Below are 26818 nucleotides of genomic sequence, written 5' to 3'. Positions count from 1 at the left end.
TACTTAGGAGTCATTAAAAACTCTGGCTTTAAAACTAGAGCAAATACCTCAGGTGATGAGTTAATTGTTTTGCCCATATCTAAATGGGCCAAGATCATTATAATTTTTAAATACCTGTATATGCTTTTTATGATTTTTATTTAATCTTGTTCTCCTTGCTAGGAATCTGCCAGTTATTCCTTTTTAATTTCATTTATTACTTTTTATATTTATGAAAGTTTGTACTCTGTGTAAGAGGAAAACAAAGTCAAACCATGGAAAAGTTAATAATGCTATTTCTCCTTAATGTAATCTGAGTCTACCTCTAATCTAGAAGCATACTATTGCTGTTTCTAATTTTTTTTTGTTTGTTTGTTTGTTTGTTTTTTGCAGTACGGGGTCCTCTCACTGTCGTGGCCTCTCCCATTGCAGAGCGCAGGCTCAGTGGCCATGGCTCACGGGCCCAGCCGCTCCGCGGCATGTGGGATCCTCCCGGACCGGGGCACAAACCTGTGTCCCCTGCATTGGCAGGCATACTCTCAACCACTGCGCCACCAGGGAAGCCTGCTGTTTCTAATTTATTTCTAATCTGTTATAATCTAAAAAGTCAGAAAAATCAAGCTCTATTGAAACTGCATGTAAGTTAAGAATAGACAGAGGGGCTTCCCTTCCCTGGTGGCACAGTGGTTAAGAATCTGCCTGCCAATGCAGGGACACGGGTTCGAGCCCTGGTCTGGGAAGATCCCACAAGCCGCGGAGCGGCTGGGCCCGTGAGCCACAACTACTGAGCCTGCGCGTCTGGAGCCCGTGCTCCGCAACGGGAGAGGCCACGATAGCGAGAGGCCCGCGCATCGCGATGAAGAGTTGCCCCTGCTCGCCGCAACTAGAGAAAGCCCTCACACAGAAACGAAGACCCAACACAGCCAAAAATAAATATATAAATTAATTAATTTATATATATATAAAAGATTTATTAAGAAATAAAAAAGAATAGACAGAATGAACGAAAGGCCTGACACAGCTATCCCAGAGCCAAGTAAATGCCAGTAGGTTCTGTCTTTAAATACTCGATGGTCCTTTTCTGGCTTCTTCCTACTTCTTAGGTGCATTCAAGTTAATTAAAACTATGAGCTGTTGTGGCCTCTCCCGTTACGGAGCACAGGCTCCGGACGCGCAGGCTCAGCGGAGAGGCCCGTGTACCGCAAAAAAAAAACAAACAAAAAAACAAAAACAAAAACAAAAAAAAACTAAGAGCTGTTGATAGCCACCAGCAACTAATGCCTAGAATTCCAAAATTACTCACAGAAAACATTAATATAATTCTGAGGTTAAACTGTAATCACTTATAAAGTTATAAGATATTCAGAATAAAGAATATTCACTTCCAGGGGTAAAAGTAACTACTATTATACTCCCAACTACAGACTTTATCAAGCAATAATTTAATGTCATTCAGCCGTTCTTTATTTTTGTAGAATCATAACACATCACTACTGTATATTCAATCAACAAATTTTAGTTAGAGAATGACACACTGTTAGTGCAATATGAAGCTAAAATTGTTAAGTTATGTACGTTTTACTATAAGGAAAAATTAGGTATGGAGAAAAAAGTATTGACAGAATACTATAAAAGTATTAGAAAAAAGCATAATTACAAAATAAACCTAAAAGCAAAACATTGCATTTTGTCATAACTATCTTTAATAAGAGGATAAAAATAGGAGCTGAGAATTTAAGAAAATGCAAGTTAGAAGTACATTATCTAAAATTTATATTCAATAAAAATAAATTTTAAAAAACTTCTTTAAAAAATATTAAGATATATATTTAATTTTTAACCACATAAAAACACAAAAGCAAAATAGCTAAACCACTCAGTGGAACTAAAACAGACATCTAAGTTGATCAGAAGCCTTTATTTAATTAATAAAATCTATTGCTATTTCTAGTGAGTATCCTAAACTTCAATCCTTTAGTATGGGACTGATTCATTTTCAGCATGGACTGTGACAAAGATAATTTAAATACTACTTAAAAGAACATGGAATGCAACAAAGAAAAGGCTTCCATTAAGTCTCAAGTCTTGATAGCATACATGCTTAATATTTAGACATATTTCCTTGCATCTGATTCTTGTATTACAGAAAATCTGAATTAAAATATTTTTATTAAATATCTCTTCTTAAACAGATATAAACTTTTTTTTTTTGTATTCTTGCCCATGAAGAACAACAGTTAAGTTTCCTCAAAAATTCTTAGCACTGTAATCAAGGGCCCGATCTTCTGACAGAAACTGGCATCCAAACTGTGGAGACTAACAGCTCTTCTAACATGGGTGTATATATCTGGAGTATAGAGAATGCCTAATTAGGCATTTCACAATGTTCTTTCCCTGACTACTCTTGAATTGGGCTCCACCATTTTCAATCATATATGTGTCCCACTAGGACCAAAAGATGACTGATGTTTATAGGAAATGAGAGATAGCTTAGTATAATGGTTAAGAGTGTAACCACTTATAGAGCCAGACTTCAGGTTTGCATCCCAGCTCTGCCACTTCCTAGCTTTGTCACCTTGAGCAAATTTATTTAATCTGTCTCTGCATCAGTTTAACCCATCTTTAAAAATAGGGATAATGAGAGCACCTTCTTCACAGAGTTGTTCAAAAATGAAGTGAATTCATATTTGTAAAGTACCTGGCATGTGGTAAGCACTACCTAAGACTTATGATTACTACTATATGCTTACTGAAGACAGTTCTTTAAGTTCCCTTCTTTCTGTACTCTGGAAAGGCTTCTTCTTACCTATCAATCAAATAAAAATATAAATGTATAAAATCTCATGGGGCTCTAACTCAAACGGCTGATGACCTCTCTTACCAACCCTTTGAAAATGAAACTGAATAGCTGAAATGACTTTTTTGTTTTACTGACAACTCAGACCTGATTCCTCTCCTATAAAAGAACAGGAGAAAGTAACTTGCATTATTAAAAACAATTTACCTCTCAGGATGATTTGCATTCAGTAAAGCTTTACCCTTTCCATCATAAAAGTTGAAGTAAACCAAAATATTTAAAGGACACAAAAACACAATTTTTATTTTGCTTTTATCTATAACAATGTTTAAGATTATACCTCAAAACTGTCTGATATTCAGAAATAATACTGAGAATCCAATTTGACTCTGCAACAAAATAACCAAGGCCTTAGAAGTAGCCTATCTTCTGAATGGATCAAAAATAAACAAACCAAAACTTAGACAGCAAGCAACCACAATTTTAAAAGACTATAGTAGCTCAACAGCTATGAAAATAAAATTATTGAGCAATCAGTTTTTTTAAGTATTAAATGAAACAAAAGTTCAAGCCTTCTGAAAACTTTTAGATCTCCTTAACTGCAGTTGGTAAAATACATTTATAAGACCAATTTGGGGAAAACCAACAACAAAAGTATAATTTTGATTAGGATTTCTATACAATAGCAAGTTTCAAAGTAAGTACAAAAATATAAATCTTCTATTTCTTTGCAGATTTCCTTTAAGACATTCCAACTAAGGATTCTGATAGAAATCATGGAACAAATATTCTATATAAAGAACTTAAATATTGAGATCAGTAAGACACTCCAAATATTTTAAAAATATTCTTAATTCACCAATTTCAAACCAAGGTAAACAAAGACATTCCAAGCAGTACACAAGCATTAATAAGTTTTCTGGGAATCAATTTTCAGGACTTCAAACTTCCCTGTTTTCTTTCCCAAGACAATCTGCCTGAGACATCACCTGCAGTCTAAGCTGTACACTTATTCTACTTCTGACCTCCTTCTTCACAAACACCCTTCCCTCACTTTAAAAAAAAAAAGGCAGGTCTCTCACCCATCCCAAATCTTACAAGAGTACACTGCCTAAAATTTAAAAACCTCTATGATGCCAAACGAACATCAGCAAAGCTCTCTTTTACTCAAGGCACCATGACTATTACAGCTTTAATTAATTACACATTAATTATAATAACTCAAGCCAGAAGAGATTTAACACTTAGAACCTTATGTTCACAAGAATACATACTATGACGGTAGAGAAATTGGATAGGTGATCAATAAAGCACTTTCAAGCACAAAAATGTATTATAAAATTCTGTGAGGAAAATGCATGGAAATGATTTCAAAAACAAAAGGAACAATGTTAGGAGACTGTTCATATATTTTATAAAATAGATACTACCACATTACTATCGTATTTACATTTAATTGGATGCATTTAAAATAAGTATATAAGAACTTTATTTCAAAGTGTTAACATTTTCAGTACACTGGAGATTACATTTTTCAACTAATAAACTCAGTGACAAATAACAGATGTCAGCTTAAAAATATGTGAATCTGTTTTTCCAAATTTCTTCTACGAGTATGCAGGCAAAATATTTTGAATGCCACTGCTTTATATACATGAATTTTTACTTAATCTTGTCATATAGTTAAGAGTATCTCCCTTTTACAAATGAGAAAACTAAGGCTTGGACACATCAGGTACCCAGTTCATCCAAGGTCACTATGCCATAGTGGCTAAAAGGCATATGATAAGAGGTAAGACTCTTAATCACCACACAAAACTGCTCCTCGTGACGTAAGCATAGTCAGTAGGCACTAAATAAAAGTTGGGGAGGGCCTAGCAAAGAATCAAAAGGAAAAGAGTCACCTAAAAAAGAATCAAAAATCCGCTTAGTAAATTTTTATAACGGCATTCTTAGCAATGGTCCATCAATTAACATAAACTGTTCCTAATCTCCTAACTTCAATAATTCCAATTTAAATCTCAGTTCTTCTCATATTTTGTACAATACTCATTTTAATAACTCATTCTTTCTGTGCTTAATTTCTATCATCTCCTCCAATAAAAATAACCTCCACAAAAAAATCCTCTTAATTTTCCTACATTCTGATCATCATAATCTTGATACCTCAGGAATTTTTCTTCCAAATGACTTGGATGGCTATGGGTGGGCAATCTTCATGAAGACAGACTGAGTGGTTTATGAGACTAAATAGTATGAAGAAGAGAAAAGGAGAGGAGCTGACCATTTCTCAATTTCTATCATTAATTAATAAACATCTTTTCCTCTTTATCTCTTCCAAAGAAATATGTTTAAGTTCTCACCCAATGATATTTATTGACGTGGAGTAAAAACTTCACACACCACCACAACACTTAGAATAAGATAGAGCAATGGTACTATGTTGAATGGCATACAGGCTCAAAATTTCCTTGTAAAAGGTGTCTAATAATTGATAATCTACATTTGCTTGACAAGATTTGCCTATAACAACTATAGAAAAGCCCACCTAAGTTTAAATGATAACTGGTTTTAGTTGTGTCCTTGGGTTCAATATTCTGCAGATTATTAAGGAGAAAATGAATACAGGCATAACTCGTTTTATTGTGCTTCACAGATATGTCGATCAAGTCTATCAGCACCATTTTTCCAATAGCATTTGCTCATTTCATGTCTGTGTCACATTTTGGTAATTCTTGCAATATTTCAAACTTTTTCATTATTATTACATTGTTATGGTGATCTGCAATCTTGGATGTTACTATTGCAGTAAATGGTTAGAATTTTTTAGCAATAAAGTACTTTTTAATTAAGGTATGTACATGGCATTTTTAGACCTAATGCTATTGAACACTTTTATATGCACTGGGAAAACTATAATTCGTGTAACTTGCTTTATTGTGACATTTGCTTTATTGCAATGGTCTAGAACCAAACCTGCAATTATTTCTGAGGCATACTTGTAGATGAAATTGAAGAATATCATATTTGTCCTTATTCTAATAAAAAGTATCAACTATAGTCTGAGTAAATTATTGAGAATATAACTTTAAAAATTGTAATATTTGTGATTTTTCCCTCAAATATTCTTAGACAAATATTCTTAGACAAAATATAACATAAATTGGATAATACAAATAGTGGCCATGTGAAACCACATAAAAAGTATTCTGTACTTTCAATGAATTATTTTTCAAACTTTGAAATTTGTTCCAGTATTTGTTTGCTTGAAATTTTTTCCAAAAGTTGCTACAGTGATCAGGCTATGGCATGCATAAATTTGGTCTAGCATGAAGTCTGGGTCTTAAATACAAGATCCTTAATCAACTTGTGTACAGTTGTCTATGAAATATAAACCTATCTAATGGGGAAAAAAGATAGGTATGCTTATTACACTGCTGAGTTCTAATGTGGAAATAAGTTTATTCTAGAAAAAGCAGGATACCAATGAAAGCCCCAAATCAGAAAGGAATAAATGTATGCAGAATCATTCTTCACAATTATGAAATTTAATCTTCACTGAGTAACTGCCATTTGTCCACTCACACAACCTTGGCAAGAATTCCCCTAAGTATTTTTGTTTCCATTTTACAGCTAGAGAAACTGAGGTTTAGGGAGGGCCAGTGACTTGCTCAGGGCACAAAAATAAGAGATGAGTGATTAATTCAGTCTGTCTTAAGCCAGAGCAAGCACTTTCCAAATGTCAAGCTAAAACCTGAGGCAGCACTGTAATATGAAAGCGCCATGCACCCACTAGCTACATTAATAAAGAAAATTAGTTTCACAACAGTTAAAATTATTTGAAGCCCTCCAGCACACACACTGATAGCTTTCGAATAAAATGTATCAAAGCCATGTGATTTAGAAGGCAGCTTTTGAATAAAATGTATCAAAGCCATGTCATTTAGAAGGCAACTCTGATCTAGTGAGCACTCTTGTATCATTGTTTTTACGTGTTGAAAAATAGCCTGCACTGACAATCCTTTCAACACACATTATTTTACCCTCTCCCTTGGGACAAGAAAAGCTGTCTAAACCCTAAAAATCTTTAAATGGTTGGTAAATATCACTTTGCATTGCAGTAATGGGCAGGAGAGGAATGAAAATACCCACCGAGACCCTATAATCAAATAAACATGCTATTTCCCCCCCAAGAAATACAAGTAAGCCCTATTAATATCTAATATAGAATTCGAGAGTCTGACAGAGACACATTACTATACGCGGGCAATGGGCAAAAACAAAAAGCGAGGGGGTGGGGAAGCCCCTTCAAAGTCTGCCCAAAGCCTGTACTGAAGAGGGTCTGTGGTGGGCTGGGGGGAGAAGGAAACACGCTCCACTCCGAGAGGCTCCAACAAGGGCGCCTCCATATGCGGAACTCTCGCCCAATCCCCGTCCAGGCTGAAATCCCGTGACCGCCAGAGAGCCTGTTTGGAGAAAAGTAGACAGGGAGCCCGCAAGCTGGGTTGGCAGAGGACGCTGGAACCTGGCTGCTAGGGGAGAAAATGTCTCCTTGGCAGCTGCAGTCACTGTCCTGTGGTCTGACTTCCCAGGGCTGGCTCTGGAGCGAGGTGTGCCTCTGGCTTCTCCCCACCCTCTTCCCCCAATCCCATTCGCTCCGCGGCTCCTACACTCCGCAAAGCTGTCGCCACCAAAGCTACACCACCTAGCCAAAAAGAAAGAAAAAAGAAAATCCCGTGTGTGCGCGGGTTGGGCAGGGCTCGCCCTCGGCTTCGGCCGGTGACAGCAGCCCGGGGATCGCCGCCCTGGCAGAGCGCGGGCCTCCGCTCCCGGGGGCCGGTGGTGTGGCAACTGACATTTGCATGGTTCTTCCACACACAGCCCGCACACCCTCTCCTCTAGCTCTCGGCCCCGCAGCCGCTCCACCCCCGGCCTCCGACCCCCGAATCCGCCGAGGGGCCGTCTTCCTCCGTTCACCCTGGGCTCAAGCGGTAGAAAGGTGATGCCACCAGCGGGCAAGTGGCCTCCAAAGGAACCATGTTAACCTTGCAATGCACACATCTGCCCACACGCCCTGTGTCACAGCCCTGCCAAGCGTGACAGCCTCCCCGCCAAAGATGCCTGTCCATCCCAGCCCCGCATCCCCTCCCAACCGCACACCCGGACCCCAACCCCACCCGCCCGCCCGCTACCCCTTCCACCCTAAACCAATCCCAGAAAAGGGGAGACAGGATTTTGCTTAAGCAAACAGATCTACCTGGATCAAATTCAGGGATCCGAGCTTGGTATTCAGCTCCGACTCTCATCCCAACATCTGCAAAGCAAGGTCAAAAAAGAAAAAAAGAAAAAGGCGTGGGGGCAGAAAAAGAAAGAAAAAAGAAAAAGGAAGAGACACTTAATAAAATATGAAAATTGCTGAAGGGAGGAAAGAAGCGGCGGGTGGATGGGAAGATATTAACTCCGGGCACTCCGGGAGATGGCAGCGGATGGGGGCGGGGAGCTGGGGGGGGCGAGGGCGGAGGATTGGGCGAGGGCGGAGGGACGGGGGTCGCGGCGGGTGCTGCTGCACTGCACCGGGAGTTCGAGGCTACCGCAGCGCCCGGGCTCCGAGGGGAGAGAGGGCGGGAGCGCGGCGAGGGGAGGGGGCTGGGGGAGGGGAAGAGGGAGGGGGGCAGGCGGGCTGGCTGGGAGGAGTTCGAGGCTACCACCGTGCTCGTCGTCGCTGCTGCAGCCGCTCTCGGGCTCCGAGAAGTGCAGCCCGCCGTTGGTGGACGAGGCGCCGCTGCCACCGCCGCCCGCCGGGCTCTTGGCGCTGCCGTTGGCCGATCGGTTCTTCCCCAGTAACTCGGGCCCTTTCTCCATCATGCCGGGCATGGTAGAAGAGGGGAGGGGGAAAGGTGAGGAGAAGAGGTAGGCGTCAGGGTGAAGGGGGAGATGGCTTACGAGCGCGGGCGGGAGGGAAAGGAGGAGGAGGAGGAGACGGCGGTGGCGGCGGAGGAGGAGGAGGGTGTTAATATGGAGCCGCCATAACCGCCCCGGTCCGGCAGTAGCGCAGTCGCCTCACAACAACCCGCCCCGGCCCCGCCTCTCTCCCCTCCTCCTCCGCCCGCCGGCCGCCCCGCGCAGTCCCCGGCGCCCCTCTCGGCCGCGCCGCGCTCTACGGCGCCGCCGGTATCACTCCGCCCCGCAGGGAGGTTCCGGCCGCCGGGCGGGGGAGGGCAGGAGGGGCGCCGGGGAAGAGGGGGAGGGGAGGGGAAGCCCAGCTCGCCGACGGACCGGGCAACCCCAACCGAGCGCTAATAAAATCGCCGTAGAGGCGCGGCCGCCTCTCGGGCTTCCTTTCTAGGGGGCGCTTCGGAGCGCGGGCGGAGGCGCACGCGAGGCATCCGGACTCTTTGCCCTATCTGGGCGGAAGGAACGCGGCCGGCCTGAGAAAGGGCCTGGTGAGACCCTAGGCGCCCGAGTTCTGGGAGCGGCCCCCCTTTTTTCTGGGGGGGTTGCGCGGCGCGATGTCAGGACAGGCCTCGGCAGGAGCGCGGCCCTCTTGAGATGCTGCGGAGGACCGGCTGCCCAGTTTCATGGCTTCTCCAACAGCGTCGAGCTAGGGTCGTGCGCTTGCCCGCGGTGGAGTCGGGCGGAGTAACAGGGCGGTCTTCGGGTCCCGAGGCCGAGGTGGCCGGAGAAGTAGGCTCGATCCTAACCATCCAGACGCTGCAGTTTTGTTTCTGATCCTCAGAACCGGGGCCTGATTCCCTGGAGAGACTGAGGCTTCCGAGATGAGTTTCCAGTGCCGAGCAATACAGCTGTATATTGCTAAAAGGTGGTTGTTTTTGTTGGGTTTTTTTGGTAACCTTTCTCCTCCGTTTTCCTTCTCTTACCTTTTTTTTGTGTGTGTGTCTTTGCTATTTCATTAGGGGAGTGGGTGCTGTCAGTTGTTAAATAAAATTAGGACAGGGTCCTTGCCCTGTTGGTGCTTTCTCAGTGCGCCTGACCTGCGGTCGAGCCTTGGAGCAGAACTCTGGAGAGGGCGGAGGCCCGTAGTGGAGGTGAGGCCAGAGCTGCAGTCTGGCAGGGTTTCCAGCCTGGCAGGCGATGCGCTCTGTAATGCTTTCCTGAATTTCATTAGGCAGGAGTAGGAACTGCATTTTTCGTTCACCAGATTTGAGGACGTCTGCTCTGCGCCAGGCTGCCTGGCGTTGGGGGCTACTTAGGATTTTCTTCTTTTTTTATTTTTTTGGGGTTTTGGTTTTTTTTAAATTTTGCTCACCAGTAAGTAGAAGTGAGGACTTGTTGTGAACATCTAGTATGCAGATGTATGCAGAGTGGTATTTGGGGTCCACAGTAAGGTAGTCTTCAAACACTTAAAAATAAAGATTGTCCTGGAAGATTTCTATAGTAGGTCAATGCAGAATGGATCGAACCAAAAATAAGCCTCTCTGGCCAGAAAATAGTTCACTGAAAGAAACAACATCCCTAAAGCAGGAATGTCTAAATCAGGAATTGAGCCAAGAAAAGCCTGGGAAGTAAGTATTTGACAGCGTCTCAGTCTAAAGGGGAAGGTCTCCTGAGCAGGTACAAAACCTATCCGGTTCTGGTAGTGGAGGTAATTTCATCTCTATCAAAACCTGATATGATGCCATTAAATATTTGAATCATAAAACTAAACCTTTTATTCCTTACCAAATACAGTTCTGAATATTATTTTAATTCCCATATAATTTTTCTACAAGGAATGTCTTCGCCGAATGAAATGAATAGTCGTTTCCCTTGACAGTTATATTTTTCATTGTGAATTAACACATTGGTACTTTGGTTTTCATACACAAGTTCTAATGATCATGATTCAGCATCTCTGGTCATGTAACACAAAGGCCAGACCCAGAACTGAGTGAATTCACAAAGATAAATGTCACTCTGAGGCTGCTTGGCCAGCCAGCTTTCTGACACCCCAACTTTGCAACACCTTCCAGCCACTTTTCTACAGAAAGGAATTTTCATATATAGATCAGGACCAAAACATTGTGAAAGTTTGGGGACTTCTGTAACTTTTATTTATTAGTAAAACCCTTAAAGTGAGAAGATTTCACGATTTTCTTGAGTATAGCAAAGAAGGCAGAGCAGGCCAGACTGCATTCTACTCGGATGAAGAAAGGGTCTTGGGGTATGGCATTTAAAAAAAAAAGGCAGGGAAGGAAGTTTCTGTTTTGCCCCTGAAGAAAAGGATTCTGAAGAATAATAATAGGCCTCAAAATGGTATCCCAACAGTGAACAAGGACAGTATAGAAAGAGAAAAGTTTTAAGAAAATTTGGGGGATGTCTGTAAGGGATTAGAGGAAGAAAAGAATCTGGACAAGGAAGAAGCAAGCATTAAAAAGGGTTAATAATATCTAAGGATGCAGAGTCATGAGAGGGGTTTAAGAAAAGTCCTTTGGATTTGTTAACTAGAAGGATGTTGATTATTTTGTTTGGCTGCTTTTTTATTGTATTAAAATTTTCTAATATTATTTTCATTATATTTTAAGTTTGGAACAGACAGTACATTTTCATAGTTACAAAATCAAAATGTATAAGAATTTATAATTCACTATTGTGCTAGACCTCCCAGCGACTGTAAAAAGGCAAGGTAGAAATATATAAGGGTTAAAAAGAAATATGTAAACCTGTTATTTGGAGAAAGGGTGATAGTCTCTATATAAAATTATAATAATTTATAAACCATTTAGTATTAATAATGACTTTAGCAAGTTGATACAGTCAGTATGTAAAGATCAGTTATATTTTATGTACCAGCACTAAACAATTAGAAAATGAATTTTTTAAAAAGTGATACCATATACAAATGCACCAAAAATATTGAATACCTAGTGTATTCGTTTCCTGTGGCAGCTGTAGCAAATTACCACAAACTTGGTAGCTTAAAATGAATTCATCCTCTCACAGTTCTAGAAACCAAAAGTCTGAAATCAAGGTGTCAGCAGGGCCACGCTCCCTCCAGAGGCTTTAGGGGAGAATCTGCTCCTTGCCTTTTCCAGTTTCTGGTGTCTGCTGGCCTTCCTTGGCTTGAGGCCACAATCACTCCAACCTCTGCCTCCATCTTCTCATTGCCTTCTCCTCTGTGTGTGTCTTGAATTTCCCTTTTTCTTTATTATGTAAAGACACTACTGGCATTTACGGCCCATCTGGATAGTCCAGGATTATCTCCTGTCTCAAGATCCTTAATCATATGTGTAAAGATGCTTCTTCCAAATAAGAAAACATTTTACAGTTTCTGGGGATTAAGACCTAATGTCTTTGGGGCACCATCCCACCCATTGCACCTAGGAATAAATTTTTTTTTTTTTTTTAGCGGTATGCGGGCCTCTCACTGTTGTGGCCTCTCCCGTTGCGGAGCACAGGCTCCGGACGCGCAGGCTCAGCGGCCATGGCTCACGGGCCCAGCCACTCCGCGGCATGTGGGATCCTCCCGGACCGGGGCACGAACCCGTGTTCCCTGCATCGGCAGGCGGACTCTCAACCACTGTGCCACCAGGGAAGCCCTAGGAATAAATTTTAATGAAAGAGGTACAAGAACTCTGTACTGAAAATTGTGTTATTGAGAGAAATTAGAGAAGACCCAAGTAGCTGGACAGATATTCAATGCTCATGGATCAGAAGACTTAATATTGTAAAAATGTCAGTTCTCCCAAATGATCTATAGGTTCAGTCTAATCCCTACTAGAATCCCAGCAGATTTTGTGTGTGTGTCTGTGTAAATTGACAAGCTGACCCTAAAATGTATATGGAAAGTCAGAAGATCAAGAACAGCCAAGACAATCTGGAAGAACAAAGTTAGGGGATTTATACTACCAGATGTTAGAAAGTAGACCAATGGACCTGAATAGGGTTCCCAAACAGATGCTTATGTGAACATTTTACTTATGCAAAAGTTGTAAATAGATTGTGGACCTAAATGTAAAAGATAAAATAATAGTGTCTCTAGAAAATACTTACGAATATATATAGCAGCCTATATACATGATTAGAGGATGGGGTGTCAGACTCTGAGATGAAAGGGAGACTTTATCTCTTGTGTGTTCTGTTCACGGTTGGACTCTTTTACAATTTGTATGTATTACTGTTCCGAGGAAATAAATATTTAAAGAATCACTTAATAGACAAAACACAGGTAAATATAGTTAAAAAAAAATATTAAGACAATGTAACAAAGTAAACAAAGTAATGTTACAGTTATTAGAAGCTGGGAAGTAGAATGGAAGAGGAAAGATGGAAAGGCGATAGGGGTTTTATCCTCATTTTACAAAAGGAAAAAAATTTAAGCATGGTGATGATTGTGGGCTACACCTTGATTCGCCAACTACAATAGGCACACAGGAAGGACCTCCACAGAGGTCCTGTTTTATTCATTTCCAGGTTCATAGTGAGTGTCTTTATGACATCACTTTTGCTGAAGAGTTTATTGATTTGCTCTTTGGGTCTCCTTTATTTTTACTTTAGCAGTGCCTGTCTTGGAATAAGTTTAACTCCAAGACAGAGTCAGGCAGCATGGCCAGGAGACTACCCACCATTAAGCCACTTATGTTGGACCAGGTCTGGTGGGGACAGTCCACGCATGTTTTCAACAGGAAGGAGGAGCTGTGTGGTTTTGTTTTGTTTTTTAGAGCCCCTGATCCCCAGGTGGGGTGGGGTGGGGGGAAATCATACCTTAAGAGCTGAAAGAAACTTCAGAGTTCTGGTAACCCACTTTCTCTTAACCCCCTGGAATATTTACCGTTTCTGAAGCTAGTCTTACAGCCTCCATTTAAACAGATACAGAGATAGGTAACTGCATCACAAAGTAGATCATTTCATTTTTTTAAAGATGTCTAGGTCTTAGAAAATATCTTTTTTTTTTTTTTTTGGCACTCAAAGCTCAACTACATATAAGAGAAACCCCAAATAACAGTGTCAAACAAAATGAAAATGTATTTCTTTTCATGTAAAAGGGATCCAGAAGTTGAACCTCCTTGGCTGAAATAACAACTGCCATGAAGGTGTCAGGCACCCAGACTTCTTCTCTCTTACCCCTCCTCCATTCCTGGAGTGTCACTTTTGCCCTTATGATCCAAAGTGGCTGCTAGAGGGCAGTCATCATGATCACACTCCTCACAGCAGGATAGAGGAAGAAATGCAGGAGGGCACACCCTTCTCTTTAAGGAGATTTTCTGGAAGTACCATATACCATTTATGCTGATATATCAATGTTCAGAACTTAGTCACATGGCCCACTAACCTCAAAGGAGGCTGGGAGATGTCAAAGTGCTCTGCTAAGAATCAAGACTCTGTGGCTAAGGATGAAGGGAAAAATGAGTACTGAAAGGCAGCTAGCAAGCTCTGTCACATGGGTCCTTTAAATATTTGAAAACAGCAATCATGTCCCACTTCAGCTTCTCTTTTAGGGTAAACATCATCATTCTCTTTGACAAATCGACAGTGATACTGTTTTCAGACCCTTCACCTCTTCAACTGTCCTATTAACATGCTCTAGTTTGTGTTGAATACTTAGAATAAGACACCCCCCACGACAGTGTGAGATCTAATTGCTACAAAATCAATTTGAAATATTTTGACCCCTTTTCTTTGCACCATATTTTTATTAATCCATCCTAAAATTAGCTTTCTTGGCAACAACTGCACATGGTTACTAAATCTAGAATCAACTGCATCCTCCAGGCTTTTACATTTGTTAGTGTTTTGCCTGGTCTCTCCCCACTTAGACTCCAGTAGATTTTTTATTTTCCTTTTTTCCCCCCCACTCCCCTCCCTCCTCAGTAAATGAGTTTAAATGTATTGCCATTTAATTTCACCTGGCTTGTTTTAGCTTACCTGAAACTTTTGAGAACTTTTTGAATTCTGACTTTCTTACCCAACATACTAAATGACTTGGCTGTGGGCATTTCTACCTGTGATAAATGAAATTTATCTTTAAGGTCAGGAACAGTGTCTTAATTTATATTCTCAGCATTGGGTACAATGCCTATGCATAGTAGATGTTTGTTTAAGGAATGAATTGCGCAGTTAGACATAAAGAGCATTTTCTGGAAGAATTTTTTTTTAAGTTCTGGAATTGTTTGTGAAAGAAGACTATGAAATCTTCCTGTCTTTAAAAATAATATAGACTTTCATCTGGGAGAATTATATTTAAATGTGTATACAGTCTTTTAAAAGTAGGCAGGTGATTTAAACAATTTTGCTAAACTTCTAAATCATACAAATATGATTTTATAATGATTTGTTTGGCTAAATTTTTTAAAAAAAGAAAGAAAAAGACTAGACAGTGAAAAGTTTAAAGTTTACATTTTAATTCTGCCCCTGGTACAGAATATACCAACTTATTCATTTCTTTCCCTTGGTTTCACAAATTATAAAAGAGAATTCACAAATCAATTTTTCTTGCTTAAAAGAGGTGTTTGCGGGCTTCCCTGGTGGCGCAGTGGTTGAGAGTACGCCTGCCGATGCAGGGGACACCGGTTCGTGCCCTGGTCCGGGAGGATCCCACATGCCGCGGAGCGGCTGGGCCCGTGAGCCATGGCCGCTGAGCCTGTGCGTCTGGAGCCTGTGCTCCGCAACGCGAGAGGCCACAACAGTGAGAGGCCCGTGTACCGCAAAAAAAAAAAAAAAGGTGTTTGCAAGAATATTCATTAGGGACTTCCCTGGTGGTGCAGTGGTTAAGAATCCGCCTGCCAATGCAGGGGACATGGGTTCTAGCCCTGGTCTGGGAAGATCTCACATGCCGCGAAGCAACTAAGCACGCAAGCCACAACTACTGAGCCCATGTGCCACAACTATGAAAGCCCTCGCGCCTACAGCCCGTGCTCTGCAACAAGAGAAGCTACGGCAGCGAAGAGTAGCCCCTGCTTGCCACAACTAGAGAAAGCCCACGTGCAGCAACGAAGACCCAACGCAGCCAAATATATATATATATATATATTCATTAAAACCAGTCTATAGGGAACTATAGAATCCAAATTGTGAGGTAATCTGAAGATCCAGGGATAAGATTAGATGTGTCAACCTCTGAAATGAATACAAACTAACATTAAATTGACTTGTGAAAGTAACTTGAAAATGTTTCAGAAACATGCTGCTCATGAGATTAGGGGCTCCTAAAATAAATTCTGGGAGATTGGAGATAGTAATCTAAATATAATGTATAGAATAATCTATAAATTTGGCACTTAGACATTGACAAAAACACAGTCATTGGCACATAGTAAATATTCAGATGTTAATTATTATTATTAAATATAGAGATTAGAAGTAAAATCAAAGCTTCTCCAGAACTGACCAAGGAGATGGCACCCCAAATATATACAATGGTCTCTTTTTTGGATAGAAATATTCCTAGAGATAACTATACAAAGAAAGAGGTTCCCTAAAGAATCTCGATTTATTAGGATATAAACAGGATTTTTAAAAAGTAACTGTTAAAAAGTCCCCCTTTCCCTCTGGATACAGGGTTTCTTAGCTACATCTTGATCTAATTCCATTACTTTTGGTTATCAGAGTAATGCGGTTCTATTTAACATAGGCCAAATTTGTGGGGTTTGCAGTGGGTATGGGACCCTCCCCCCTGTCATCCCCCAGCCCTTTGAAGTGGGTCCAGGGAAGAAGAAGAATGGAGGCAGATTGTCTTCTTACTTCACTATTCTTAGGGTGGTAACCTTCACTCTGTCATTACTGCTGCTTCTCTAACACTCGCTGGTTATGGCAGTTCCAAATTCTGGGGGTGTTTTTGTTGGTCTTCAAAAGGCCTTTACCAGGATAGGGGGCTGGGGGCGGGGTTGGGATGAACTGGGAGGTTGGGGTTGACATATATACACTAATATGTATAAAATAGATAACTAATAAGAACCTGCTCTATAAAAACTAAATAAAATTCAAAAATAAAATTCAAAAATAAAATAAAATTCAAAAATAAAAAACAAAATAAATCCCCCTCCGCCTCAAAAAAGGCCTTTACCTCCTCACTGTCCCTCCACTGTCCCTTACTGTGGATGACTCACCTTACTGGTCTGTAACCCTCACCTGGTGGGCAGCCCTCTTAAATGGAGTACTGAAAACATGGTAAATATAAAATTTATAGTAATGGGAGTTATTAATTGAGACAGTTATTAGAAATTATTACTTCTCATTACTTCTGAGCCATGAATTGCATTTTGAAACTGAAGTGTTTTAATTATAAGATATTTAAGCCTCTGTGAAGCATCCAACATTTTATAGTTTGAGATGTAATGATAATGGGTAGGATGAATTAAATTGTGAAGAAAAATCCTTTGTTTCCAACATTTAATTTTATATATGATTTAAGCTAAGAATACTGCAAGGAGATGGATTATAAACAGAATGAATATATGCCAGTGTGAAAACCAGGACTTAATACTATTAATAAATACTATTGTATTAGAACCTGAGAAAAGCTTCTCTACGAAGAAGCAACAGGAAACAGTCAATTTTAGGGACCTCAGCATATAAAATAAAGGCTTGTTGCTATGAAGTCTCTGTCTCTTTCTGCCTCCCCACCCTCATTTCTCATCTCTCAGCTCTATTCTCTCTCTGTTTACCTTCATTCTTTGTTACTGCAAGCAGCCACTCCCAGACAGGAACTTCCTTTAAGCTCATTAAATAGCAAGGAGTGCAGGAGAAACATGGTATTTTTCTAGACCAGTGGCTTTCAAACCTTTTGTTACCCACTGCAATACATATTATATTGTCAACCCAATACAGACATATAAATGTGTATCAGTCAGCTATTTGTTTGTAATAAAACAGCCAGAACATCTTAGGGATATACAAGAGCAAGCATTTCTTTCACTCAGTTGTGTGTTGGTTAGGGTCAGCTGATCTATGCTGGACTCAGCTGGGTGTCACGGCTGATCTTGGCAGGACTTGCTCATGGGTCTGTGGGTTGGTGGGTGGTTAGCTGATATAAACTGATCCTGGCTGGTGGGGTCTAGCTTGGGTGGTTCTGCCCCATGTGTCTCTCATCCTATTATTGATTCTCGTGGACTAGCCTGAGCATATTTTTCTTATGGAAATGGCAGAGGTGCAAAATAGTAAGCCCAGTTGCACAAATATTCTTCAAACCTTTGAGCATGTCACATCTAACATTCCACTGGCTAGAGCAAGCCAATGGCAAGCCCTAAGTCAAGGACAGAAAAGTATACTCACGGAGATAAGGGGAATGAATATTTTTAAACAATAACCTATCAAAAATATATAAATATAACTGAATCAAAAGTTCCATAAAACAATTCTTAGCAAGTAGTTTGGGTCAGGATCTGTAGTTTGAAAAACCGTTTTCTAGAGGCATGTTGATTCAAACATACGTGATCTATGTCTTAGAAGTGTAATCTGAACACCAAACTGAGTTAATTCTGACAATTCTCTCCCCAGTCTTACTTGACTGGGGTAGGATGTTGGTGTGGGGATATAGTGAGATTTGCATTCTTGTCACTCCAATCAGTATTACTCGATGTGTAGTCCACTGACGGGTGCCAGTCCACAAACTGTTCATTACTAGACCGTAACCATAGTGAGGTAAGGTTCCAGAATATAAACGAACACACTGTTTATTTCATTGAGAAAAATCTTACTTAAAAGAAAAAAAAGTCCGCTGAATGAAACTGCGTGCTTATTGGTGTAGTTGCTTTACACTTTGATCAAACTTCCTTATCTCAATCTCTGGTCAGTAACAAACAGTTCACAGACCAGCATTACCCAAGGAAGACCAGAATCTTCTAAACAGGAATCTCCATGAAATAGTTATCTTGTGTATCTGAGACAAAGAAGGGATGTTTTGGAAAAGTAGATTCTTAAGCATTTCATAAATATTGTAGGGGAAGAAACCAGTAATGAGAAAGGAGCTGAAGAAACAAGAGCAGAGAGAGATTAACTGATGGAGCAAAACGTTGAAGAATGAAGGAGCGACAAGGACAAGGTGGTCTTGACCAAGAGGCAGTACACCTCATCCTCCTAAAAAGGAGATACTTGTAGGTAAGTCTGTAGGAGAGGGTGCTGGACATTTGGGGTATTTCATGCCTGAAGGTATCATTCTTGTCTATGAATTAAGGGTCAAGATCATCTGCTGAGATGGCATCTTGTTACTGCCGTTTTGGAATTGGGGGGATTTGAATTAAACTCAATTGATTTAAAATCCTAGTAAGGATTTTGTTCCACTTTATTCTATTTACTTTATAAACATTCATTTTCCTATTTAACCTAAAAGGTTTTTTTTCTCACAACCTGTGCATTTAAAATAAATTTCTTTTTTTTTTCCACATCAGAAACTGCCTTTTATACATTTTGTACAAGGATCACTTTGGAACCAAGCATGTTTCCTCCAGTTGGTTTCACTGAATGGCAATGCCACATCACATGCTACACTAGCTCAGGATGAGGATTTTCTAATAAACTTTTTCTGATACTTTTTCTCCTTCCTTTCATATCACCCAAAGATCCACCCCAATCTGAAGGAAGAGAAGGGCTGGATGAGCCCTAAGTTTCTTGGGGGAAATCCAAGTTGATATGTCCCCTCTTTGCAAGGAGATGGGGCAGGGAAAGCGAGTTCTAGCCCCCAAAGAAAGGACTAACAATCAGTAAACATGCTGCTCCATCCTTCTTATGAGGCCCGCCTGCCCTTGAAAGGGAAGTATACGCTTAACCCACAGGTGTTCTGCAACATGGAGGTGGCTCACGCTGTTTCTTGCAACAGAGCGCACTGTGTTCTTCCGAGCTCCTCCGCCCACCCCTTACCACCAGCGGTAGTGGGCCCGCGCGCGGTTAGCCTCGGCCGTCTTGTGCGTGTCGTGCTTTCTGTTTATCACAGGGCCCCGCTTGTGAAAAGCCTCCAGCAGCTCCCGAGACAGCTTCTCCGGCATCAGCATCCGCCAGAGCTTCATTCTCCCTACATGCAGTAATCATCCACTTCATGGCCAGGAAGTGGCGACGCTGGTCGGCTAGCGGCACAGGGACCTGATAGAAATGGCCACCCTTGAGCATGGGTACCAGCCCAATCACAGGCTCACAGTTTTTCAGTGCTTGTTGGAAGATGGTTTAAGGGTTGCGTTCAGTGGTTGCCTGTTCTTCTGCAGAAGCAGCGTGGTACTTCTCAAACTGCTTCCTTTTCACAGTTTCCAGAGTCTGCGTCATGAGGGATCTGGCCAGTATTTTGTTTCCTCCTTTCATCGTCATGTTGGTGAATTTACTGATCACTGGGTCTTCAAACACAGAGCTTGTTTTCGTCGCTGGAGCAGCTTTGATAACCGGAGTCTTCCTGAGCTCCCGCTCATGCTTTTCCTCCTCATTCAGCTCGGCCGAGGGCTTGCGGTAATATGCCTTGGCAATCTGGGGGTCCTGGTATTCAGGACCATAGCGGCTCCACCTCACCTGGGTCAGCCCTGGAAGCCGCAGGACAACACTCCGCACGCCCAGCAGCAAGCCCGACCATCCTTGTGCAGCCTTCACCGCGGCGGCAGCCAACTTGGCTGGCCAATAAATTTCTTTTCCTCAATATTTTGTTATGAGAATCATCAAACATACAGAAATGTAGAAAGAATTATACAGGGAGAATTAATTTACCTACCACCTGGATTCTACAATTTATTTTTATGTTATGTCAATCTCAGTTTGAGGCCAATTTTGAAATGGGGTTTGCCTGGTGGCGCAGTGGTTGAGAGTCTGCCTGCCGATGCAGGGGACATGGGTTCGTGCCCCGGTCCGGGAAGATCCCACACGCCGCGGAGCGGCTGGGCCCGTGAGCCATGGCCGCTGAGCCTGCGCATCCGGAGCCTGTGCTCTGCAACGGGAGAGGCCACAACAGTGAGAGGCCTGCGTACCGCCAAAAAACAAACAAACAAAAACAATTTGGAAATGGAATGGTTATTATTTTGTTTACCGAAGTTAGTAAATACTAGTGAAGACTCTGGGAAAGGAATCATTTCTAATTCAACAGGTCAAGTATGAATGTTCTTGGCTTCTGTTTTGATCAGGGTTCTTCAGAGAAGATGGATCTATCTATCATCTATCTATTTATCTATCCATCTATCTATCATATGTATATTGGCTCTTGTGATTATGGAGGCTGGGAAGTCCCAAGATCTGCAGGGTGAGTTGGCAAGCTGGAGACCCAGGAGGGCAGATGGTGTAGTTCTAGTCCAAAGAGCCAATGATTCAGCTCAAGTCTGAAGGCAGGAAAAATGCTGATGTGCCAGTTCAAAGGCCATCAAACAGTAGGAATTCTCTCACTTAGAAGTAGTTCAGCGTTTTTGTTCTATTCAGGTCTTCAACTGATTGGATGAGACCCACCCACCTTGGGGAGAGCAATCTGCTCTACTCAGGCTAAGGATTTAAATGTTAATCTCATCCAAAAACACCTTCACAGAAACACCCAAAATAATGTTTGACCAAGTATCTGGGCACCCTGTGGACCAGTCAAGTTGACACATGAAATTAACCATCACAGCCTCTTTATGCTATGTATACTAAGGAGAACAGTATTCATCCCCAACCTACCTCTCAGGTTGCTCCTTCCCCACCCTCCCAGAGGAAAAATCATTGTAACACTCTTGTTTCTGGAAGATATGGCATATTTACTTTGTAAGTTTTGTGAACCCACCACTGAATATCCTTAGGGGTTTAACACCTCACTGTGAATAATACTATTTTAAACAAGTCTTATGTAATTGTGTATTTTTTTTCTCTACAAACACATATAAAACTATTTTCAATTTCTGTGGAATGGAATAAAATATAAATATACATGCAATTATTTTAACCAACCAAATGTTTTAAATTTTTAACTATTATAAAGCAAACGCTGTGTTTTAAGGTGTTAAGTTGTTAGGTTTTCAGACTAACTCAGTCTTCATATTTTTCTTCCTATTTATTAATAAACCAGAAATGGCTTTCCTGGTTCTTAACTTTTTTTCTACTTTTTCACAATTTCTTAGTTTGAAGGAGCAAGTAAGTCACAAACTACATTCAGTGAATCTAGAGTCTTTAAAATTCATTTCTTCATTATTCCACAAACATTTATCTATCATAATTTTGAGCTTCTGCTGTACAATGAAGTGAATCAACTACATGTATACCTATATCTCCTCCCTCTTGGACCTTCCTCCCACCCCTGCATCCCACCCATCTAGGTCATCAGAGAGCACGGAGCTGAGCTCCCTGTGCTATATGGTAGGTTCCCACTAGCTATCTATTTTACACATGGTAGTGTATTTATGTCAAACATCATCTCCCAATTAGTCCCACCCACCCCTTTCCCCCCAGGTCCACATGTCCATTCCCTACGTCTACATCTCTATTCCTGCCCTACAAACAGGTTCATCTGTACCATTTTTCTAAATTCCACATATGCACATTAATATACGATATTTGTTTTTCTGTTTCTGACTTACTTCACTCTGTATGACAGACTCTAGGCCCATCCACATCTCCACAAATGACCCAGTTTTGTTCCTTTTCATGGCTGAGTAATATTCCATTGCATATATGTACGACATCTTCTTTATCCATTCATTTTTGGGACATTTAGGTTGTTTTCATGTCCTGGCTATTGTAAATAGTCCTGCAATGAACAATGGGGTACATGTGTCCTTTTGAATTATGGTTTTCTCAGGGTATATGCCCAGGAGTGGGATTGCTGGGTCATTATGGTAGGTCTATTTTTAGTTTTTTAAGGAAACTCCATACTGTTCTCCATAGTGGCTGTATCAATTTACATTCCCACCAACAGTGCTAAAGGGTTCACTTTTCTCCACACCCTCTCCAGCATTTATTGTTTATAGATTTTTTTTGATGGTGGCCATTCTGACCAGTGTGAGGTGTTACCTCATTGTAGTTTTGATTTGCATTTCATGTGCCTCTTGGCCACCTGTATGTCTTCTTTGGTGAAATGTCTATTTAGGTCTTCTGCCCATTTTTTAATTGGGTTGTGTGGTTTTTTGATATTGAGCTCCATGAGCTGTTTGTATATTTTGGAGATTAACCCTTTGTCTGTTGCTTCATTTGCAAATATTTTCTCCCATTCTGAGGGTTGTCTTTTCATCTTATTTATGGTTTCCTTTGCTGTGCAAAAGCTTTTAAGTTTTATTAGGTCCCATTTGTTTATTTTTGTTTTTATTTTCATTACTCTAGGATGTGGTTCAAAAAAGATATTGCTGTGGTTTATGTCAAAGAGTGTTTTTCCTGTCCAGGCTTACATTTAGGTCTTTAATCCATTTGGAGTTTATTTTTGTGCATGGTGTTAGGAAGTGTTCTAATTTCATTCTTTCACATGTAGCTGTCCAGTTTTCCCAGCACCACTTATTGAAGAGGCTGTCTTTTCTCCATTGTATGTTCTTGCCTCCTTTGTTATAAATTAGGTGACCATATGTGTGTGGGTTTATCTCTGGGCTTTCTATCCTGTACCATTGATCTATATTTCTGTTTTTGTGCCAGTACCATACTGTCTTGATTACTGTAGCTTTGTAATATATTCTGAAGTCAGGGAGCTTGATTCCTCCAACTCTTGTCTTTCTTTCTCAAGATTGCTTTGTAGACCTGGTCTCTAGTGATGGAGTCTGTGAGTGCACAAGGACGTTAAATACAGGGGTGAGGGCCACACTAGGATGAGCTTCAGTAGCTATGGAAACATGGAGGGGAGATCCTATAAGACTTTCTGTAGGACCTGATGTCTGAATTGAGTCCTGAAGAACAAGCACTAGACAGCCAGATGGAATAAATAGAAGGGAGTATTGGGCAAGAGAGGAACAGCATGTGCAAAGGCCCAGGACCTCCATCTTTGGGTTATTCTAGTCCATCTTTTCTGTGTTTTTAATCTCTGTCTTTCCATTTGGCCCCTTTTCCATGTCTTATAAACATGTTAATGTTTCTTATATTCAAAAGCAATGCAAAAAATAATCCCTCCCTCAACATTGTGTCCTCCTCAGGCTACTGTTCTATCTTCCTCTTTCTCAATGTAGGCATGCTCCTTGAAGGAATATAGGACCTACCTCAAGTCCCTTACCTCCCGTTCCATCTTTAACCTGAGGACACAGGAGACCTTCATGGAAAAGAAGGGAGGGTTACAAATAAAAGAACAAATGGTAATTCTGGAAGGTGAAGGATAATGGGAAGACAAGAATTCACCCTGTATGTGTTCAAATGAAAGTTCTGAGAACTTTGGTAATGAACAAAGAAGAAAGACTTTTGAATAACTTTCCAGATGTGTTCCAGGCAATTGTGATAAAGAAAGGGGATTTTGTTGAAGTTTTAAGTAAGTTTTCTCCTTAGGGATTTTCTTCAGAGGGTATAGTAAAGATCTGAATTTCTATTTTAATTACTTCAGGTTGCTGGATTTGTGATTCTTTTAATGCTAGAACTGAACCGCACATCTGCCTTGTATTATGTGGATTACATTTTACTTTTAAGCTAGTAAATGCAATATTGGTTTTTTTTTTTTCTTTTTCTTTACGCGGGCCTCTCACTGCTGTGGCCTTTCCCGTTGCGGAGCACAGGCTCCGGACGCGCAGGCCCAGCGGCCACGGCTCACAGGCCCAGCTGCTCCACGGCATGTGGGATCCTCCCGGACCGGGGCACGAATCCGTGTCCCCTGCATCGGCAGGCGGACTCTCAACCACTGTGCCACCAGGGAAGCCCCAATATTGGTTTTTAAAAAATTTTTTAGTGTTTCATATACTATGATATTTTAAGGTACCAGAAGATCAGTATTTTTTGTTGGAATAAAACCATTATTCTAAAAATGTCTGAAATTTGAGTCATTTACATATTAAACTGGATTACAATTTCTAATCAAACTGTTTCACTTATTTAGATAAACTTCTTCACTGCCTCCATAATTCTTAAGAGGAAGAATTAATGACAATTGAAAGGAAAATCTCCTGTTGGAAGAATAATACTTATTTGTGTTCCAGGAACTTCTGAACAAATAGAATATGAAAATGCCAGTATTGAAACTAAGGCAAGAAACTCTCTGCATGGAATCCCACCATGAAACTGAAGAAGCCAAAAGAGAACTGTAATATCTCTTTTAAAAGAATTAGAACAACAGCTTGCTGTCAACAAAAAGATCACAACCCATGGAAAAGATAGCTATTAAAAATATGTCATCAAAGTCAACAAGAGATAGAGACAGAGACAGAGATCTTTGGAGATGGAGTAAAAAGAAAATATATGGAGTTAGCTAATAACCAATATGTCCTCTTCCAACTAGTGTAGAATTAGAAAGAGCTTTCTCAGCAACTGGAAAAATGTGCACAAAAATAAGTTCACTGTCTAATAAAAACCAATTGACACTTAAAGAAACATCTTTCTTTAAAAAAAGATATCATATTTCATCTTATATTTTTCATGATTAATTACATTTTCTTTATTTCATGTAGTGTGTATATTAGTTTGTAACACTTTATTTTACCGGCCAACAACTGATATTGGTAATGATTTATATTTAATGTTTAAATTTTTGTAATTTTTCATTTTACTTAATGTATGATTTTAAAATTTAAACTGCATTAAATTCCTAGTATTACATTTTAATTTTATGAATTAAAAAGCTTCAAAACAGAAATACTAGTATGTTAGTTATTATTTGAATCAAGTATCCCAATTCTGCTATTATGCATGTTCTCTGGTATTGCAATGATTTTTTTAAAGATGAAGTTCTCTCATAAGATCATCTCTGATTCCACCCCAGGGAAACTATGGGTTTTACTCCCCTGAGTAGATTGTGCAGATCCGTTGATAATAACTACAATACTTCATTGAAATGATGTATTTATCTGTTTCCCTCTATTGTGTCACAATATCCTTGAATATTTATAAAACAGGAAATAATTTTCTTAATTACAATGGGGAAATACTCTTTTCAGGTTTGTTGAGTGTTTGTTTAGTATGGGGAAGGACCTGAAAGCTACACCAGCTCTGGATATTACAACGAAATTGAGTTGTGGACATTCCCTGGGACAGACTGGGCTTCCCAAAGGTACAGCCAGTCAGCTAGCTCTGCCTTATTTTCCCTTAACTTCAACCATGTCTAAAACTGAGGAGGACCATCTGTGCTATGTAATAAAAAGTTATAGTCTTTATGCCATAATGATGATAATTTTGAAACTTAATATATTCAATCTGTACTTATAAAAATAATTTTAAAATGTGTTTAAATCTCATTTAAAAAGGAAAAACTCATTTTGATTATTTTCTTATTATCTAACCTGTTTGGTAAATGCTTAGTCATGATCAAAATAAGATAATGTATATGGAAGCAACATGTAAATTGTAAAATGCTGCACAAAAGATTCTAAGAGCCATGGTTAAAGACAGGAAACATCCTCTTCTCTCCCCCAGAGGGAATCATCCCAAATCTGTTAATTTTTCTTAATAGATTTTCATTTCCAACCACACAAACTCTTGATACTGGTTTTTGAAACCCCATTAAATTACAGGCAGAAATATAGCCCTACACTGATCCTTTAGATCAAACTTTTCCTCATACCAGGCCGGACACAATTCCTAGGCCTGCCTCAGGCTGCCCTACGCCTGACTTAGGATTCTAGTTTTTAGAGAGGTAGAGCATTCTTTGCTCATTTGCCTTTCCTTCATTGTAGCATTAGGCTCAAGCATGAAACCTTTCTCTGTAACTTTTCTTTGCAAGCACCAACAAAGTTAGCTTCAAAATTATTTTATTTTTTTAAACATTTTTTCTTATAAAGTGTTTATATTTATTTATTTTTTGGCTGCGTTGTGTCTTTGTTGCTGCGAGTAGGCTTTCTTCAGTTGTGGCGAGCAGGGACTACCCTTTGTTGCGGTGCACGGGCTTCCCATTGCAGTGGCTTTTCTTGTTGTGGAGCATAAACCAGCCTATCCTGTATATTTCTTTTTTTTTAATTTATTTTATTCAAGTATAATTGATTTACAATGTTGTGTTAACTTCTGCTGTACAGCAGAGTGATTCAGTTATACATATATATACATTCTTTTTTATGTTCTTTTCCATTATGG

General features: G+C 40.4%; 1 protein-coding gene, 1 long non-coding RNA gene and 1 pseudogene across 8 annotated transcripts in view; 1 reads left to right on the top strand and 2 right to left on the bottom strand.

Annotated features, from left to right (window-relative positions):
• RCOR3 (REST corepressor 3) overlaps nt 1-9452 on the bottom strand; it is a 51196-nt gene extending 41744 nt beyond the window's left edge. The window contains exons 1-2 of one of the 5 annotated variants that reach the window (XR_009563056.2): nt 8482-9451; nt 8034-8090 (exon numbers count right to left, since the gene is read on the bottom strand). Coding sequence is in view for 4 of the 5 variants with exons in the window: in XM_060294512.2 (XP_060150495.1) it covers nt 8034-8090; nt 8482-8650 (226 nt within the window). In the remaining variant the exon portion in view is untranslated. Of the gene's footprint in view, nt 1-8033; nt 8091-8481 lie in introns of all 5 variants that reach the window. The other 4 variants (XM_060294512.2, XM_030872948.3, XM_030872944.3 and 1 more) reach the window with 4 other exon arrangements.
• On the top strand, nt 8451-25925 carry LOC138842345 (uncharacterized). Of its 3 annotated transcripts, none has more exons than XR_011376754.1 (3): nt 8451-8673; nt 18652-18808; nt 24736-25925. It is a non-coding gene; the product is annotated as an uncharacterized lncRNA (long non-coding RNA). The 3 variants fall into 3 exon arrangements; XR_011376755.1 differs by having other exon boundaries at nt 8451-8686; XR_011376753.1 differs by lacking the exon at nt 8451-8673 and adding an exon at nt 8892-9596.
• LOC115861691 (small ribosomal subunit protein uS7m pseudogene) lies at nt 19564-20751 on the bottom strand (annotated as a pseudogene).
• Nucleotides 25926-26818: the final 893 nt, after the last annotated feature.

Source organism: Globicephala melas, chromosome 1 (assembly GCF_963455315.2).
Source record: "Globicephala melas chromosome 1, mGloMel1.2, whole genome shotgun sequence".
Taxonomy (NCBI): Eukaryota; Metazoa; Chordata; class Mammalia; order Artiodactyla; family Delphinidae; genus Globicephala; species Globicephala melas.
The sequence above is the reverse complement of the archived record's forward strand: the minus strand, read 5'-3'. Positions and strand labels throughout refer to the sequence as shown.